The sequence below is a fragment of the Carcharhinus amblyrhynchos genome, chromosome 28, assembly GCF_965287045.1.
Source record: "Carcharhinus amblyrhynchos chromosome 28, sCarAmb.v2.hapA, whole genome shotgun sequence".
Classification (NCBI taxonomy): Eukaryota; Metazoa; Chordata; class Chondrichthyes; order Carcharhiniformes; family Carcharhinidae; genus Carcharhinus; species Carcharhinus amblyrhynchos.
In genome coordinates this window covers 19,756,252-19,775,031 of record NC_137351.1, presented here as the reverse complement: position 1 = coordinate 19,775,031, position 18,780 = coordinate 19,756,252, and the positions used below count along the sequence as shown (strand labels likewise).

Genomic DNA, 18,780 nt, shown 5'->3' with positions numbered 1-18,780 from the left:
AGACCAGACCAGGTAAGGTCAGCAGATTACATTCCTTAAAGGGGACTAGTGAACTGACGGCTTTTTACAGCAATTGACGGCAGTTGTCACGGTCACCATTACCGATTGATATTCCAGATTTATTAATTAAATATAAATTCCACCAGCTGCTGTGGTGGGATTTGAACCCTGATCCCCAGAGCATTAACCTGGGTCTCTGGATGACTAGTTTGGTGACATTCCCACTACACCACTGTCTACTTCATTGTCCATATGGTAATTCATTACTCATCTGTTACAAAATGACATGTAAAAGAAATAAAATTTCTCAAACACAGAAATCTAACTTTAATTAAAATCCATATTCAAAACAACTCCAATGCATTAATCAGTCAGTGAAGTCTCATCCGGAGGGTATATTCTCATCCGTGCATCTAACTCCTGTTAAAAGTTTCCTCTAGAAGAAGATACAAACAAGTTCAGGAATCAATCTGCCCTGAACCTACAGGACTGGGGCCTTCTCTTTAAACATGGCCAGCAGTATTACCGAGATACGGATGATTCTCATTGTTCACGACACACTATACTTTCCTACTTATTTGTTAATGCAACAAGTCAGCTTACATTAACACTGCAATGAAGTTACTGTGAAAATCCCTGAGTTGCCACACTCCGGCACCTGTTCGGGTACACTGAGGGAGAATTTAACATGGCCAATGCACCCTAACCAGCATGCCTTTCAGAGGAAACCGGTGCACCTGGAGGAAACTCGTGCAGACACGGGGAGAATGCGCAGATTCCGCATGGAGAGTGACTCAAGCTGGGAATCGAACCCAGGTCCCTGGCGCGGTGGGGCGGCAGCACTAACAACTGTGCCACTGTTTATCATCAAAATTCTTTGAGAGCAGGTTTCGTCAAGACAGATCTGCCCATCAAACACTCTTTCTCCCTGTTTTCAAAGACCTCTGTACCTTAAGTCTGCTCTCCTAAGGCAGCTGTACTAAGCGAGACATCCAAAAACTCCAGCAATGGAGAGGAGTTCATGACTGGAGGGTCTACACGAAAGGATTTTAACCTTCCAAGGTTGTGCCATTGTGTATGTCCCTTCATCACCGCATCTGTTCACTGCTCCCTCCAATTCAACGTACTATCTACTTTAACACTGTACTCTGTAATATATTTTCCGTATCAGTTGTGTCATTTAATCAGTCCTGGTCTCCACCTGATTGTTTTCTCTTTATCCCTCCCTTGTTTCTTTTCCCTGGGAGTTGGGGCTAAGAGGTGATGTTAGAATTGCTTTACCTACTTTGTGCTGAGATTAGGCTGAGACTTTCCAGCCTCGTTCTGCTTGGTGCAGATCGGAGACTCATTGCTGAGGGGTCTAGTGCGTTCAGCGCCGGATCAAAACCCCACGGCAATCCTCCCAGCCACCACACCCAGTTGTATCTGTATTTAATCTATATTTCAATCTGCTGAGTGATTTTGAGGCTGGATTCTCCTGGCTCCTGGGATTCTCCAGCTCCCTGGGCACAGTGGGAACCCAGCAAAAATCACCATGGTCTCCACAAACAAACAGAGACCAGGCACTTTGACCACAGTGGCTCACAGGCCATTGAATCCCCTGGGTGCTCGGGGACATGGCTGGACAGTGCCTACCTCGCAGTGCCAACCCAATTTATTAAAATAAAAAAAAAACCTCTAGATTTTACCCTACAATTTTTTACAATTTTGTCCGAGAGATTGACCTTCCATTCCTGGGAACTCAGGTTAATCCTGGAGTCTTGGCAACCCCTTTCCTCTGTCTTCCTATCTGTTTTCTTAGGTTTTCTCCATCTAATGATTGGATGTGAGAATTGTAATCTTAAACCTAATTTTAACATTCATTAATTAAAAATGTTAATAAATTAACACATTTCGACCTTTGAGCTCGAGTGATTTACCTGCTGGAGGCGGGGGGGCAGCTCGAGAAGGGAACGCTGTGGTTTGAGGCCTAGTCGATTGTTGTCTCATTTGTGTCAAGTCCCTTCTTGTGGGCCCTAGAATAAAAAAGGTACAAAATTATAGAAATTCATGCAGCAAATATCCATTGTCACCATCAGATGGTCAACATTTGGAGAAAGAGTCCAAATAAAGATTAATCAGAAGGTCATAAATGTAGACCTAATTGCTTCTTAGAAACAGGGTGGGATTGCTAAAGAAATAGAACATAGAACATTACAGCACAGCACAGTACAGGCCCTTCGGCCTTCAATGTTGTGCCGAGCTATGTCTAATCCCAAAATATTTTCATCTCATTCGATATTTAGTGGAAAATATGTAATTAAGCACAGTATTAAACTGAGCAACACAATCCCTCCAAGAATGCCCCTGGTAGACAGTCAATCCAGTTTCAACAGCCCCATAACTGGTACTTGGCCTGTATTAAGTTAGCCGAGAACTATTTGCATGCACACACATTAACACACACCCACACCCCGAGTCACACACACTGTCACATACACAGTCACACACCCACATCATGCCTCTCTCACACACGTGTCATACACACACCCCTACACCGTATTACACACACACACAACACACACACTCCATGTCTCTCAAACACACACGTCATACACACACTGTATCACACATACCCACATCATGCCTCTCACACACCCACACCGTGTCTCACACACCCACAAATGCATACTGTATCTCACACACATACATACACAAGTCACACACAGACAGACACATGCAATCCTACACACAAACAGTGACACACAGTGACATGCACAAGTGCCACATGCACACAGTGATGCACACACACTGACGCACACAGTACAAAGTGTTAGACACACACATGGTCACACACACACACACACACACACACACACACGTTCATACAGTGACACATGCAAACAGTGACACGCACACACACACTACAAAGAGACACATGTGGTCAGACACACATTGTCAGATATTCACACATAAAATTCTCCTTTAGCATCGCTGCTGACAGTAACTATTGATTTCATGAACTTTAATACAACTCTAACATGGAGAAAGTTCTTTACATGAATTCAGTATTATTTGTAGTTATATATTCTTTCATACACAGCATTGTGAGCTGATCCTTCACTATTACGTTGATAATACATTTCTTTTCCCATTCTGATAAACACGAGGTATTGATCCTCTCGGCCCAGCTGCTAATGTCGGTATAGTTCCCCCATAAACAGTTTCAGAATGACAGAGTACTCTCGGGTGTGGAGACTGAGTCCCGTCAGTTAGTGAACTCTGATGATTTCAGAAAAACGTTATTTCAACAAAAGGTCAGCACGGGGGCACAGACTCAGGGTGAGGGGGGCTGATCGTACAGGACTGAGATCATAGCATCCCTACAGCGCAGAACGAGATCATTCGGCCCATCGAGTCTGCATCGACCACAATCCCACCCACCCCTATCCCGGTAACCCCACATATTTACCCTGCTAATCCCCCAACATTAGGGTCAATTTAGCATGGCCAATCCAACTAATGCACATAACTTTGGACTGGGGGAGGAAACCGGAGCACCTGGAGGAAACCCACGCAGACATGGGGAGAATGTGCAAACACCACACAGACAGTGACCCGAGGCCGGAATTGAACCCAGATCCCTGGCGCTGTGAGGCAGCAGTGCCAACCACTGTGCCACCCCGATGTGGAGAAATTGCTTCACTCAAAGCATTGAGAGTCTTTGGAATTGCCTACCGGGGGGTTGAATATATTTAAGGCTGAGGCAGATGGATTTGTGATCTCTCAAGGATTCTGGGTTCACAGGAAGTGGAGTTGAAGCCTCGGACCAACCGGCATTGTTTTGAATACTGCAGCAAGATTGACGGGCTGAATGGCCTCCCCATCGCCTTCACCATCGTACTTAGCAAATTTACAACAAGCCAGGGGTTGAAATGAAGGATTCTGCTCTGTAACTGTGGGCAGGGGGATAAAATGATAAGTTCTTACGTTATAGAATCCCTATATGTGGTCACTACACTCCGGGGCCTGTTCGGGTACACTGAGGGAGAATTTAGCATTGGCCAATGCACCTAACCAGCATGCCTTTCGCAGGAAACCGGAGCACCCGGAGGAAACCCACACAGACATGGGGAGAATGTGCAGTCTCTGTACAGACAGTCGAGAATTGAACCCAGTTCCCTGGCGCTATGAGGCAGCAGTGCTAACCACTGTGCCACCCACAATTGTTTCCGAGGTTAGCTGATAATGGTAAAACTCATGGAGAATAACAATTAGACTTCTCCTGTTTGCCACCAGAACTGGATATTAGCATTTTGCGTATCGGGCAGGGCAGGAATCACAGAACTGTTCCGGTGCAGAAGGAAGCCCATTTGGCCCATCGTCTCTGTGCTGGTGCTCATGAGCAAAATGACTGGAAGCTGACACAGAGGGTAAAGTGTAGGAAATGCGCCACTTACGTGAGTTCTTCGGTAAGCCAGGGCCAATGCTGACCTGCAAGGTTTTGCTGCTGGGCTTTAGCACTGCAACCTGCCCAGTGCCTTGGACAAACTGTACTTGTCGCGAGCTCCCAGCACTCCACGGACCCCAGTTATCCTTCCTGACTTTCATTTCGAGTCTGAGTAACAGGTAAAAATAAATGTCAAACTGAAGTAATACGCCTCCATTTATGTAGCGCCTTCCCAGGCTTCTTGCTGTCCCCAGGATGTTTTATAGCCAATTATGTATTTCTTGGAGTGGGGTTCCTGCTGTAATGTTGCTCTCATAGACAGTGATATAAATAACCAAATCTACTGGTTTCACCCACTGACTGAGGGATACAAACACACGGCAAAGATACGTCTTATGACTAGTTAAGATTTCATAAAATTCCTAAAGTGTAGAAGGAGGCCATTCAGCCCATCAAGTCTGCAATCCCACACAGGCCTTAACCCCTCAACCCTACCTATTTACCTTGGTAATCCTCCTGAGACTAAGGAGCAATTTAGCATGGCCAATCAATCTGACCTGCACATCTTTTGGACTGTGGGAAGAAACCGGAGCACCCGGAGGAAACCCACGCAGACACAGGGAGAATGTGCAAGCTCCACACAGACAGACCTGAGGCCAGAATCGAACTCTGGCGCTGTGAGGCAGCAGTGCTAACTACTGTGCCACCGTGCTGCCCCACATTTAGATATGGATGTGTATGTATGTGTGTGTCTATAAGCATGTAAGTACGTACGTATGTGTGTGGTATGTGTATGTGTGCATTCTGTCTGTGGTATGTGTATGTGTGCGTGCATGTGCGGTTTGCATGTGTGTTGTGCACGTGTGTCTGTGTGTTTATGTGTACGTGTGTTTGTGTATGTGTGCGTGTGTGTGCGGTTTGCGTGCGTGGTGCGTGTGCGTATGTGTCTGTGTATGTGGTTTGTGTGTATATGTATGTGTGGAGGGGTACTCACGTGTTACTGAATCTCAGAGGTAGCTTTCTTTGCATTCTCTCTTCATATCGCTTAGACAAGAGACTGAGGAATTCCGTTTTGAAGACAGACTCCAGCAGACTGTCATACTCCTGCTCATGGAGGATGAAGAAGTCATCTTGCAATGTGCTGCATAATGAAAAGAAGCTGGGCTGTAATTAAACAAGCTGGCAATAAACGTCACCAGTTCAATCCCATTCTCAGCAACATTAATTGAAGGTAAAGCGATGTGAATGAGTGGAAGCAGTCTCCTTTGAAACGTGCCATGGGATCTAAACAGGTCCATCCTTCTCCAGCAATGCAGCACCCAGCTTACAGCCAAGGTGGGGGATATGAATACACAACTTTCAACCAACTGAAGCAAGATGCAACCACAGAATCTAACCCGAGTCTTGTGGCTGTGACTTTTACAGTGGAGTCAATGGTCTAAGCTGCAGGAGTTGGCACAGAGCTGGCTGTGAGAGTTGGTGCGCGCACAGCAGTGAATTCTGAGAAAGACTGGTCGCTCAGGGGCTGGGCTTTACCTCAGTGAAATGGTGAGAATCCGCTCCAACTCAATCTTCCTCTTTAACACTTCTTTCACCTGGCCTTTCATTGGGCCGTCTTTTACTTTTTCTCGCCCAATGAGGTACACAAACTTGGGGGTGAGCACAAGGTCGCGCTTCACACTCTGAAAATGGAACACATAAGAATCTGTAAATGAAACGATACACCGCGGTGTATGTCCCTTTAACAGCAACCTTGACGAGTAGGGGTCACAGGGTCTGAACAACCAATCAAGACCCAGAGCGGGGATCTCTCTGGGGGGAGGAATTTTCCTGAGTAACGGAGTGCAATAATGAGTAAAAGTTAAGTCGCCACAGTTCCAGATGACCGTAGGTTGTTCTTCCCTTTCAGGGGGAGAGCTGTTTGTTGGTGATTTAACCTGAGGATCACCTCAGGTGAGGGACAAGGTTGAGAAGGCAGGGCCTTTGTGAATAACCTCAGCTGGTACAGGAATTGAACTCACGCTGTTGGTGTCGCTCTGTGTCACTAACCAGCCACCCAGCCAACAGAGGTAAACTGTGTGCGCGCGGAACTTGCACCGTGCTTGTTTTCTGCGTGGTAACCTCTGCTTTGTGCTTGGTTTTCTTCAGCCACAGAGCATTTGGTGGAGGGAGAGAGGGAGGGAGGCAGTGGCTTAGTGGCACTGTCACTGGACCAGTAATTAGAGACCCCAGGCAAAATCTGGGGGACCTGGGTTCAAATCCCACCACAGCAGACAGTGAAAATTGAATTCAATAAAAAGAAAATCTGGAATTAAAAGTCTAAAGATGACCATGAAACCATTGTCAATTGTCGGAAAAACTCGGTTCACTAATGTTCTTTAGGGAAGGAAATCTGCTGTCCTTACTCAGTCTGGCCTCCTACAGATCCACAACAGTGTGGATGACTCTCAAATGTCATCTGAAATGGAGGGCAGTTAGGGAAGGCAATAAATGTTGGCCCAGCTCGTGACATCCCATAAATAAATTAAAAAATTCAGGATCATCCCCACACTCTTTGTAGGAACAGTCAGTAGGGGGCGATGAGGAGGGAGGCCATGTCTGATTTCCTCTCTTTCCCGGATAAACCCACAGTTGCTGAGGTTATTGTCACGTCCCCTAGACCAATGCCAACTGATAACAGCGGAGATCAGGATAACATCTATCTGGATCAGTGGGAATCTTATGCTTACTTCACAAATGTGGCCAATCACAGATTACTGTAGTTGCAAAAGTGGTTGTCCATAAATTACGCATTTAAAAAAAAATTGGGAGGTGCAGTTTGTCTGGGGGGTGATTGATTCAATTCAATGACCCAGTGATCGCTGGTTCAATGCCCAGTCTAAGCCACAATCGGCCTCAGCAAACCTGGCTTAAGAACCCAGGCTTCAACATCCTGTTCAAAGTGCAGGCACAGATGGGATATGAGCTGAACTCTGACCCTGCCCCGGTGGGAGGAGTGGCCTAATGACACCGACCTTTACAGTTAACCCGTGAAAGATACCCACCTTTTAAAGTTTATTTATTGGTGTTACAAGTGTGCTTACATCAACACTGCAATGAAGTTACCGTGAAAATCCCTTAGTGGTCACACTCCGGCGCCTGTTCGGGTACACTGAGGGAGAATTTAACACGGCCAACGCACCAAACCAGCACGTTTTTCGGATTGTGAGGGGGAAACCGGAGCACCCAGAGGAAACCCATGCAGGGACGGGGAGAATGCACAAACAGTGACCCAAGCTGGGGAGAACTGCGCCACCGTGCCACCCCTGTGGGACACGGTACCAGTGATGCCTGGTATGTGTGGCATTGCAGTAAAGCAAAAAGCCACTGGAGAGATTGGTGAGGGAACAAGACAAGGAGAGATCAATAATAAATAGAGTCCGGTTAAACCACTCACGTATGTTCTTTGGAGCAGGATTTCAGTTACCAGCAATATTCAATAAATTTAATTTGCTTCTTGTGATAAATCATTTCAGAAGTCAGGATTGGCCATGCTAAATTGCTCCTTAGTTTCCAAGGATATGTAGATTAGGTGGATTAGACAAGATACATGTGTGGGTTATGAGGATAAGGCAAAGGGGAGGGCCTGTGTGGTATGCTCATTGAGTCAGTACAGACTTGATGGGCTGGATGGCCTCCTTATACATTGTAGGGGTTCAGTGGTTAGCCATGGCATCACACCAGTATCTTTCTGGTTCTCATACAGTTCTGGACTGCATCGACATACTGCAGAGTCTGGACTGGTCTGCAGGGGGTGCTCTCATACAAGTTACTCAATCAGTCTGAGTGTAGCAGACCTGGTAAGAAGTCTCACAACACGAGGTTAAAGTCCAACAGGTTTATCTGGTAGCAAATGCCACTAGCTTTCAGAGCGTTGCTTCTTCATCAGGTGAGTGGGAGTTCTGTTGGAACACACTCACCTGATGAAGGGGCAACACTCCGAAAGCTAGTGGTGTTTGCTACCAAATAAACCTGTTGGACTTTGATCTGGTGTTATGAGACTTCTTACTGTGTTTACTCCAGTCCAACACCGGCATCTCTACATCACGGGTCACAGACCTTGCCATGTCTTCATGGTGACAGTGAGGTATTCATAGTACAGTGATAAAACTTTTCTACCTGTGGACTTTTATTGAGAGCAATCTACTGGATGCATCCATTCTTAATATTAGATGGGTGGAGAACTGGCTTGGGAGGAGGAGACAGCGGGTAGTAGTGGAAGGCTCCTTTTCCAATTGGAGGTCTGTCACCAGTGGTGTGCCGCAGGGCTCAGTACTAGGACCTCTTCTATTTGTAGTATATATTAATGACTTGGAAGAGGGGGTAGGTGGTGTGATCAGCAAATTTGCTGATGACACTAAGATGGTTGGATTGGTGGGTACTGAGGAGCAGTGCCTGGCAATGCAACAGGACATAGACAGGCTGGTAGATTGGGCAGATAGATGGCAAATGGAATTTAATCCGGAGAAATGCGAGGTGATGCACTTTGGCCGGAATAATGTGGAGGGGAGTTATACGATAAAAGGTAGAACTATCCGGAGTATAGATACGCAGAGAGACCTGGGGGTGCAAGTGCACAAGTCCCTGAAGGTGTCGGTGCAGGTGCAGAATGTGATGAGGAAAGCGTATGGTATGTTAGCCTTCATAGGAAGGGGTATAGAATATAAGAGTAGGAGTCTGATGTTGCAGTTGTATAGAACGTTGGTTAGGCCTCACTTGGAGTACTGCGTCCAGTTCTGGTCGCCGTACTACCGGAAGGATGTAGAGATCCTAGAGAGAGTGCAGAGGAGATTTACCAGGATGCTGCCTGGTATGGAAGGGCTGCCTTACGAGGAAAGATTGAACGAACTTGGGCTGTTTTCCCTTGAGAGACGTCGGCTGAGGGGGGATCTAATAGAGGTTTATAAGATTATGAAGGGGATAGATAGAGTAAATGGTGGTAAGCTTTTTCCGCTATTAGAAATGGATAGAACAAGGGGTCACGGGCTTAGGGTGAGGGGGGCTAGGTATAAGACAAATATTAGAGGGCAGTTTTTCACGCAAAGGGTAGTGGGGGTGTGGAATGCACTGCCGAGTAAGGTGGTGGAAGCAGGCACGCTAGGGTTGTTTAAGAGTCACTTAGACAGCCACATGAGCGGTCTACATATAGGGGGATATAGCAGGCCTTACTAAACATTGTAGGCTTGGGATTCCGTTTTTGCCTCAGGGATGTTACAGTCTTTGCCTGTTTAATAATGAATTTTTTGTCTCCACAGGCATTTAAGTCCACCTTGTTGACCAGCAAGGGGCATGCATGCGGCAGGTTGTAGTGGGCTGCTCTTGGATGTTGCTTCGGGAGTTGCCTATTGCTTCATGTCGTTAGTGTGCTTAAACTGGACCATCTCGAGGGCAACATGACAGCTCAGAGACTATCTCTGTTACTGTGCGGACACATGGATTTGGGCCTGTGTCTGTGGGAGTTTGCACGTTCTCCCCGTGGTTGCGTGGGTTTCCTCCGGGTGCTCCGGTTTCCTCCCACATCCCAAAGATGTGCTTTTAGGCTGATTGATTGGGTAACAAATTGTCCCTATATTGGACCTCCCTGATCCTCGCACATTAGGCGTAGACTAAAATCATGAATAGGTCACTGAGACAATGGGACGGCGGCGCGGGCTCGTTGGGCCGAAGGGCCTGTTTACCGTGCTGTGTTGTTCTTTGTTCTTTGTTATTAGAGACAAACCTCACTATTCAGCACAATAAAGATCAACTGGCGCGGTGGCACAGTGGTTAGCACTGCTGCCTCACAGCACCAGGGACCCGGGTTCGATTCCCGGCTTGGGTCATTGTCTGTGTGGAGTTTGCATGTTCTCCCTGTGTCTGCGTGGGTTCCCTCCGGGTGCTCCGGTTTCCTCCCGCAGCCTGAATGACATGCTGGTAAGGTGCACTGGCCAGGCTGAATTCTCCTGGAGTGTGGCCACTAGGGGATTTTTACAGTTCATTGCAGTGTTAATGTGAGCCTACTTGTGACACTAATAAATAAATAAACTTTAAAAAAATACTTGTGGGAAATAAAAATTGGTGGATAATGAAGAATGATAGCAGTCCTTCCTCTCTCGCTGTGTAGTCACTATTGAGAAAGGACAAATTTACACTTCATAAGTCAGCTTATAAACCAACTGATTTAATAAACAAAGATAGACCTGGTGGAGTTAGTTGGAATCAGACGTACCTTAAACCTTCGGTCGTATTTATTGACAGTGTCTGCAAACTCAACCTTCTCCCTTTTCCCAATGAACTGCCGCAGCTCCGGTAGATCATCCATCCCAATATAATCACCCACAAAGTTCCTGTTGATGCTGTTTCTCCGCCTCTCCTTTTTGTTGAGCAGCAGATCAGATGCTATGCAGAAAGCAGTTCAGTTAGAAGCTCAGATTACACAGAAATATAGGAGCAGGAGGCCATTCAGCCCCTCGAGCCTGCTCCGCCATTCATCACAATCATGGCAGATTGTCCAACTCAATAGCCTAATCCTGCTTTCTCCCCATAACCTCTGATCCCATTGACCCCAAGTGCTATATCCAGCCGCCTCTTTGGAATCCTTTGGAAACGTACTAATATTTTTAAACCTCTTTTGCGTTCTCCAGAGTAATGGAATGTTGCTGAATGAAGCAGCTTCACTTTCCAGCCCGCTTTCTGTACCAATGTTTTTCCTCTCAGCACAAACAGGTTGCTCAAACAGACTGTCCTGTGCCCACACAGAGTCAATTCAACCAAAAGAGGCATCCCAGACAAGCCTGATTTCAACAATATCGAATGTGTACGTATTTAGCAGGGACTGCTGTATTACAATCAGTAACTGCAACCCTGATTGATTCCCAGTCACACACTCAAGGGCACCAAGGCCAGTACATTGGCCGTGCTAAATTCTCCCTCAGTGAACCTGAACAGGCGCCAGGGTGTGGCGACTAGAGGATTTCACAGTAACTTCAGTGCAGTGTTGATCTAAGCCTACTAGTAAGCCTAGTCCTACCCTGGTTAAGGGTATAGGTAACATATACCAACTGTCTCAAGGACAGCTTCTTCCCTGCTGCCATCAGACTTTTGAGTGGACCTGCCATGTATTAAGCTAATCTCTCTCTTCACCCTATCTGTAACTGCAATACTACATTCTGCACTCTCTCCTTTTCCTCTCCCCTATGTACTCTATGCTTTGTCCGTATAGCGCGCAAGAAACAATACTTTTCACTGTCCCCCAATACATGAGACAATAATAAATCAAATCTATGTGCTCTATGAACGGTATACTTTGTCTGTCTAGCGCACAAAAAACAATACTTTTCACTGTCTCCCAATACATGTGACAATAATAAATCGAATCTATGTACTCTGTGAATGGTATGCTTTGTCTGTATAGTGCACAAGGAACAATATTTTTCACTGTGTCCCAATACATGTAACAATAATAAATCAAATCTTTGTACTCTATGAATGATATGTTTTGTCTGTTTAGTGCGCAAGAAACAATACTTTTCACTGTGTTAATATGTGACAATAATAACTCAAATTTTTATAAGTTGACCTTTCTCTACACCCTAGCTATGACTGTAACACTACATTCTGCTCTCTCTCCTTTCCTTCTCTATGAATGGTATGCTTTGTCTGTATAGTGTGCAAGAAACAATACTTGTGCCAATAATAAATCAAATCAAATGATTACCACATTGAACAGATTCAACAAGGTAACCTTAAAGCAAATGTTTCCGTATTGGGCAAGTTCAGGATTAGCTGCCACACACCTGTAACAATAATATAGCAACCTTTTGCCTGATTGGTCAGCAGTGGATTTGGTGGGTGGATCTTGGTGCACATTCAGAGCCTGGAGGGGGGCGGAGCAACATGCTGCTAGGGACAGATTGTTGGTGAAGAAACCAATAGAGAAAGGCAGCCCAATAATAAAGTTACCCTGGTTGGAGGATCAGTGGGTGGGGGGGACAGTGGTGAGCGCAGTGGAAACGAGAGAGTTGGCGTGGGCGAGATGGAGATGATAGAAATAGGAAGGATATGACAAGGGATTTAAAGAAGCAATGTTGTACTTCCTTTACACGTGCTTTGCCCACCACATGCCCTTGACTCATTAAAGTTAAAGTTTATTTATTAGTCACAAGTAGGCTTATGTAATGAAGTTACTGTGAAAATCCCCTAGTCGCCACACCCCGGTGTCTGTTCGGGTATACTGAGGGAGAATTTAGCATAGCCAATGCACTTAACCATCACGTCTTTCAGACTGTGGGAGGAAACCAGAGCACCCGGAGGAAACCCATGTAGACACGGGGAGAACGTGTAGGCTCTGCACAATCACCCAAGCAGGGAATCGAACCCGGGTTCCTGGTGCTGTGAGGCAGCAGTGCTAACCACTGTGCCAATGCTTCATCTCCAGCTATTTCTATGATCTTGTGTTTTTCCCAGTGTGGGTTTGTGATAACCCACTGTCATGGGCAGAGCGAGGAGGCAGGGCCCAGGGCACGGTGACACAGTGGTTAGCTTTGCTTCCTCGCAGTGCCAGGGACATAGGTTTGATTCCCGGCTTGGGTCACTGTTTGTGTGGAGTCTGCACGCCCCCCCCCGCCCCCACCGCGTCTGCATAGGTTTTGTCTGGGTGCTCCCACAGTCCGAAAGACATGCTGGTTACGTGCATTGGCCATACTAAATTCTCCCTCAGCGTACCTGAACAGGAGCCGGAGTGTGGCGACTAGGGGATTTTCACAATAACTTCATTGCAGTGTTAATGTAAACCTACTTGAGACACTAATAAGTAAACTTTGAAACTTTGAAGTCTATCTCAACTGGAACAGGAATCACTCTTAGTGTTGATTCTGAACCAGATAGCTAACCAGCTGATTGGCCCCACTGTCGCAAGAAAGAGACTAATTTCATTTCAGATGTTTTGCAAATCTCTGTAGAAGATAAACACTATCAATGGGGAATTCAGGAAAAACATTTTAATTGCATAACCGGATAGAATGGAGAACTCACTAACCACGTGTTCAGGTGACAGGCATTGATGCATTTTTAAAAAAAAACAAGAAAAAAAATGATTAGGAGGATGTATTGATGGGGCTAGATGAAAGTGGCACATGTGGACCAGGAACACTGACACTGACTGGTGGGGTGATGGGACTACTCACTTTATATAATAATGTGAGAAGTCTCACAACACCAGGTTAAAGACCAACAGGTTTATTTGAAATCACGAGCTTTCGGAGTGCTGCTCCTCCATCAGGTGAGTGGAGGCAGGTTCACAAACATGACAGATATAGGCAAAGACTCAATTACTTGGAATGAGAGTCTTTCCAGGTAATGACCTCTCCACACACCTGATGGAGGAGCAGAGCTCCGAAAGCTCATGATTCCAAATAAACCTGTTGGACTTTAACCTGGTATTGTGAGATTTCTTACTGTGCCCACCCCAGTCCAATACCAGCATCTCCACATCACATATAATAATGTGTAGCTCAGCAGGTATTGGAACCTGGCAATACTCTGCTCCAATATGGTTCAATTACTCGCTAATTAAACCCTCCCACGTTATTAGGGTGGATCAGATATGGAGTAAGCGAGATGGGTCCAGACAGACAACATCACAATTCTCTACCTTCCTCTCTCATTTTGACATATTTCTTCCTCGCAGCGTATTTCCTCCAAGCCTTCTGAATCGCTCGAGCATATCCGTCATATTTCCTCTCCCTCATCTCCTCCAGCAAAAACAGCTGTGGGGAAAAGAAAGGTTGAGATCTTCATCAATCCGCTCAAACTTTGTTTTTCAATTTAACACAGAATCGCTGCAGTGCAGAAGGAAGAGGCGATTCGGCCCATCAGGTCTATACTGACACTCCAACAGAGCATCCTATCCAGGCCCTATCCCCTTAACCCCACATACTTACCCCATTAATTTGGTAACACAGTGGTTAGCACTGCTGCCTAACAGCGCCAAGGACCCAGGTTCAATTCCCAGCTTGGGTCACTGTCTGTGTGGAGTCTGCATGTTCTCCCTGTGTCTGCTCCTCAGGGTGCTCCAGTTTCCTCCCACAGTCTAAAAGACATGCTGGTTAGGTGCATTGACCCGAACAGGTGCCAGAGTGTGGCAACTAGGGGAATTTCATAGTAACTTCATTGCATTGTTAATGTAAGCCTTACTTGTGAATAATAAATAAACTTTAAACTTTTTACTATTTTCCTAACCTACACATCTTGAGTCACTAAGGGGCAATTTAGCATGGCCAATCCATCTAACCTGACTGCATATCTTTGGACTGTGGGAGGAAATCCGAGCACCCGGAGGAAACTGGGGGATGTACAAACTCCACACACCCAGGGCTGGAATTGAACCTGACACTCTAGCGCTGTGAGCGAGCAATGCTAACCACTGTGCCACCCATATCCCAGCAATAGGTGATAATACTCAGGGGGACATAAATGGACTGTGCTGATGATTGGGGGGGATGGGGTGTAACTTTTGCGCCTTCTCTCCAACACATTCTCAATCTGCCAGCACTCTGACTCTCACTGTGACATGAGCTCACAAAATCATATAACTTTGCAGCACAGGATGTGGCCATTCAGCCCATCGTGTCTGCACTGGCTCTCTGAATGTGCATTGCAGCCAGTTCCATTCTTCTGCCTTCTCCCCATAACCCTGCAGAACGTTACTCTTCGAATATTCATCAAATTCCCTCAAATACCTCAATTGAAGCTGTCTCCACCACACTCTCAGACAGTGCATTCCAGACCCGAACCATCCGCTGTGTGAAAAAGCTTTTTCTCCTATAGTTTTTAATTCTTTTACCAATTACCTTCAATCTGTGCCCTCTGGTTCTTGGGAACAGTTTCTCCCCACCTACCCTGTCCGGCCCCCTCATGATTTTGAATATCTCGATCAAATCTCCTTTCAGCCTTCTCTTCTCCGAGGAGAAGAATCCCTAGGCTCGGAGGACTGACTGGTGCTGAGCCCAGGACACAGTGTAGTAAACCTCCTTCCAATGTGACGTACCAGTGCTTCAAGCATTCACAAGGAGGTCCACTGGCAAATACTGGCAGGGAGTGTCCATAAGAAGAACTCATGCAATGTGAAAACGTAACAACTTTGCTGGGTGTCTGTAGATAAAATGGACTCACATGAAGACATGTAAATCCATCCATTGGTATGAGCTGTTGAAATGGTCTTATTTCATTAAAAAAGCCGCCATTAGGTAAATACTTATCTTGATTCAGATATTTAAGATGATTTCTCCCAGCACAAAGGTGCAAGGGTACAAGGGTCAAAATATCTATTCTCTTCCTCACCTTGAGGACATTGCTTCAGATTTTCTCAAAAGCTACTGTTCTGATTCTTGGGGGCTTTTTGTTTTCAGAGCCTTCCTATTCATAGGATAGAATCACAGAAAGAGGCCATTCGGCCCACTGGGCCTGCATCGACAACAATCCCACCCAGGCCCTATCCCAGTAACCCCACATATTTATCTTGCTAATCTTCATGACACTAATGGCCAATCCACCTAACCTGCACATATTTGGAGTGTGGGAGGAAACCAGAGCACCTGGACGAAACCCACGCAGACAAGGGGAGAACATGCAAACTCCACACAGTCACGTGAGGTTAGAATTGATCTGGGTCCCTGGCGCAGTGAGGCAGCAGTGCTAACCACTGTGTCACTCCATTAGAGTCAAGCAGGTTTACAGATGGAAACAGGCCTTTCAGTCCAACTTCTCCACACCGCCTTTTTTTAAACCCCCAAGCTAAGCCCAATTGCACGCATTTGGCCCTTATCCCTCTATACCCATCGTAACCATGTAACTATCTAAGTGCTTTTTAAAAGACAAAATTGAACCAGCCTCTACTACTACCTCTGGCAGCTCGTTCCAGACAGTCACCACCCTCTGAAAAAATTGCCCGTCTGGACCCTTTTGTATCTCTCCCCTCATTACTTCTTTAGTAGGTGATGCAGTCATGTAATAACATTATCGTCTATATATGTATTGACAGATGGGATATTTGGATTTGTACAGAAGCAGAATTAGGAGAACTAATCTTTACCCTCAATGATCATCATCCCTCCATTAAACCTACAAATCACAAGAAAGGCTGTAATTTCCCGGACGCAATATTTAAATTGGCAAAAGACAAAAGTCATGAGTTACCAACAAAGTCCTTTTCAAAATAACAGGCACAATTCCACAAATGCTGATTATTCTTGGATACCTGGGCCTCAGGATCATTTTCTATGTGTAAAGATAGACAGCGTGTGTCACTGATACAGCCAAAGATACAATGCTGTATCACAGCTGACCCAATCTCTTCCTTATCCAGGGGTTACAAATCAGGAGTGTTACACCCGGATGGTATTTTCCTCTCCCTGGGCCTGGGAGGGTGAAGGTAGCTGTCATCTCCTGTTAGTCCGGCTCAGATCAACAAAGAACATAGAAAATTACAGCACAGGGACAGATCCTTCAGCCCTCTAAACCTGCACCAACCATGTTGCCTGAATGAACTGAAACCCCCTACTCTTCTGGGGACCATATCCCCCTATTCCCATCCTATTCATGTATCTGTCAAGACACCCCTTAAAAGTCACTATTGTTTCTGCTTCCACTACCTCCCCCAGCAGTGAGTTCCAGGCATCCAACCCTCTGTGTAAAAAACTTGTCTTGTACATCTCCTTTAAACCTTGCCCCTCGCACCTTAAACCTGTGCCCCTTAGTAATTGATTCTTCCACCCTGGGAAAACGCTTCTGATTATCCACTCTGTCCGTGCCCCTCATAATTTTGTAGACTATCAGGTCGCCCCTCAACTTCTGTCGTTCCAGTGAGAACAAACCAAGTTTCTTCAACCTCTCCTCATAGCTAATGTCCTCCATACCGGGCAACATCCTGGTAAATCTTTTCTGTACCCTCTCAGTCGAGACTTAGAATCATAGAATCCCTGCAGTGCAGAAGGAGGCCATTTGGCCCATTGAGCCTGCACTGACAACAATCTGACCCCACGTATTTGCCCTGCTAATCCCCCTGACACAAAGGGGCAATTTCGCATGGCCAAACCGCCTCCCACATTCCTGCACATCTTCGCAGTGTGGGAGGAAACCGGAGCACCCAGAGGAAACCCACGTAGGAGAACGTGCAAACTCCACGCAGACAGTGGCCCGGGGCCAGAATTGAACCTGGGTCCATGACGCTGTGAGACATCAGTGCTAATCGCTGTGCCACTGTGCCGCTCTGGAATTTTCCAAGTGTTCAGTAGCACACAGGGCTGGGACTTTAACCCACAAGGACTTTCAGAAGAGTGATGCTACTTCTAAAACCCAAAGTTCAGATCAAATGAAACACAGAACGCTCTGATGTTATCGTTGAAATACACAGAGGTATTGAAAGCTGCAAATAAGGCATTCATTTCTGTAAAATAAAGCAACACAATAGACGAGGTTTCAAAGTTGACCATGTGCATTTCTGTAATGGATGACACCCCAGGAAAACTGTTTTACAGCAGTTAGTCCAGACAGTTTTGGTCCATTGCCCAGGCAGATCTATCCACAAAGTTTGCCTTGAGCTTTCACTGCTGATGTGTGCTGGCATTTCTCAACATCCTGTCATTTCCCTCATGAACTTGTGACCAGTTTCACTTGTTGTTTCAAAAAGTCCGAACATCCTGTCCGATTTTTAGTACTTTTTTTGGAAAAAGGATCACAAACCGTCCGCTGTGACTACTTGGTGAGTGAAAAGTGTAACACTGAGACAATCATCAATAGAGGTTTATTATTCTGGGAATGTAGACCAGCAGGTTGGCAGTTGACAAGTCTGGAGTAATATTAGATCAGGATAAATTTTTCTTTGGGATGGAGGGGCCATTTTTTTTTTAAACCTGAAGAGCACGAAAAGAAAAATTGCCTAAATTAAAATCTCTTGGCAACTGCAAGAAGAAAAATTCTCTTAGCCAGAATTTTCTGGCCATTTCTGCTGGTGGGTTCGTCCAGTCCCACTGCTACACCCCATCGGACAGTGTGAACAATGAGAAAACCCATCGAGGGTACCAAGACTGGAAGGTTCCACCACCAGCCAATGGCAGACCACTTCCGCCATCACGGAACACGCTGCGAGGCGCGTGGAACATCCCACCAATATTTCCAAGCCAACGCTTCACAAATTGCCAACTATCTCTGGTGGAATGCGTAACTTGTCTTTACAGTAAATAAAATGCGTTTATTCAAATTATGGATCAATAGAGAAATAAAATCAAATTTCACAGAATCCCTTCACTGCAGGAGGAGGCCATTCGGCCCACTGA

The 18,780-nt window shown here is 45.9% G+C and overlaps 1 protein-coding gene across 3 annotated transcripts in view; it reads right to left on the bottom strand.

The window, feature by feature from the left end:
* Positions 1–18,780, bottom strand: part of myo1ea (myosin IEa) — a 151,546-nt gene that overhangs the window by 10,704 nt on the left and 122,062 nt on the right. For all 3 annotated transcript variants that reach the window (XM_080214452.1, XM_080214450.1, XM_080214451.1), the window contains exons 20-25: positions 14,100–14,214; positions 10,677–10,846; positions 5,966–6,111; positions 5,424–5,570; positions 4,440–4,597; positions 1,920–2,015 (exon numbers count right to left, since the gene is read on the bottom strand). In XM_080214452.1, coding sequence (XP_080070578.1) covers positions 1,920–2,015; positions 4,440–4,597; positions 5,424–5,570; positions 5,966–6,111; positions 10,677–10,846; positions 14,100–14,214 — 832 coding nt within the window. The remainder of the gene's footprint in view (positions 1–1,919; positions 2,016–4,439; positions 4,598–5,423; positions 5,571–5,965; positions 6,112–10,676; positions 10,847–14,099; positions 14,215–18,780) is intronic.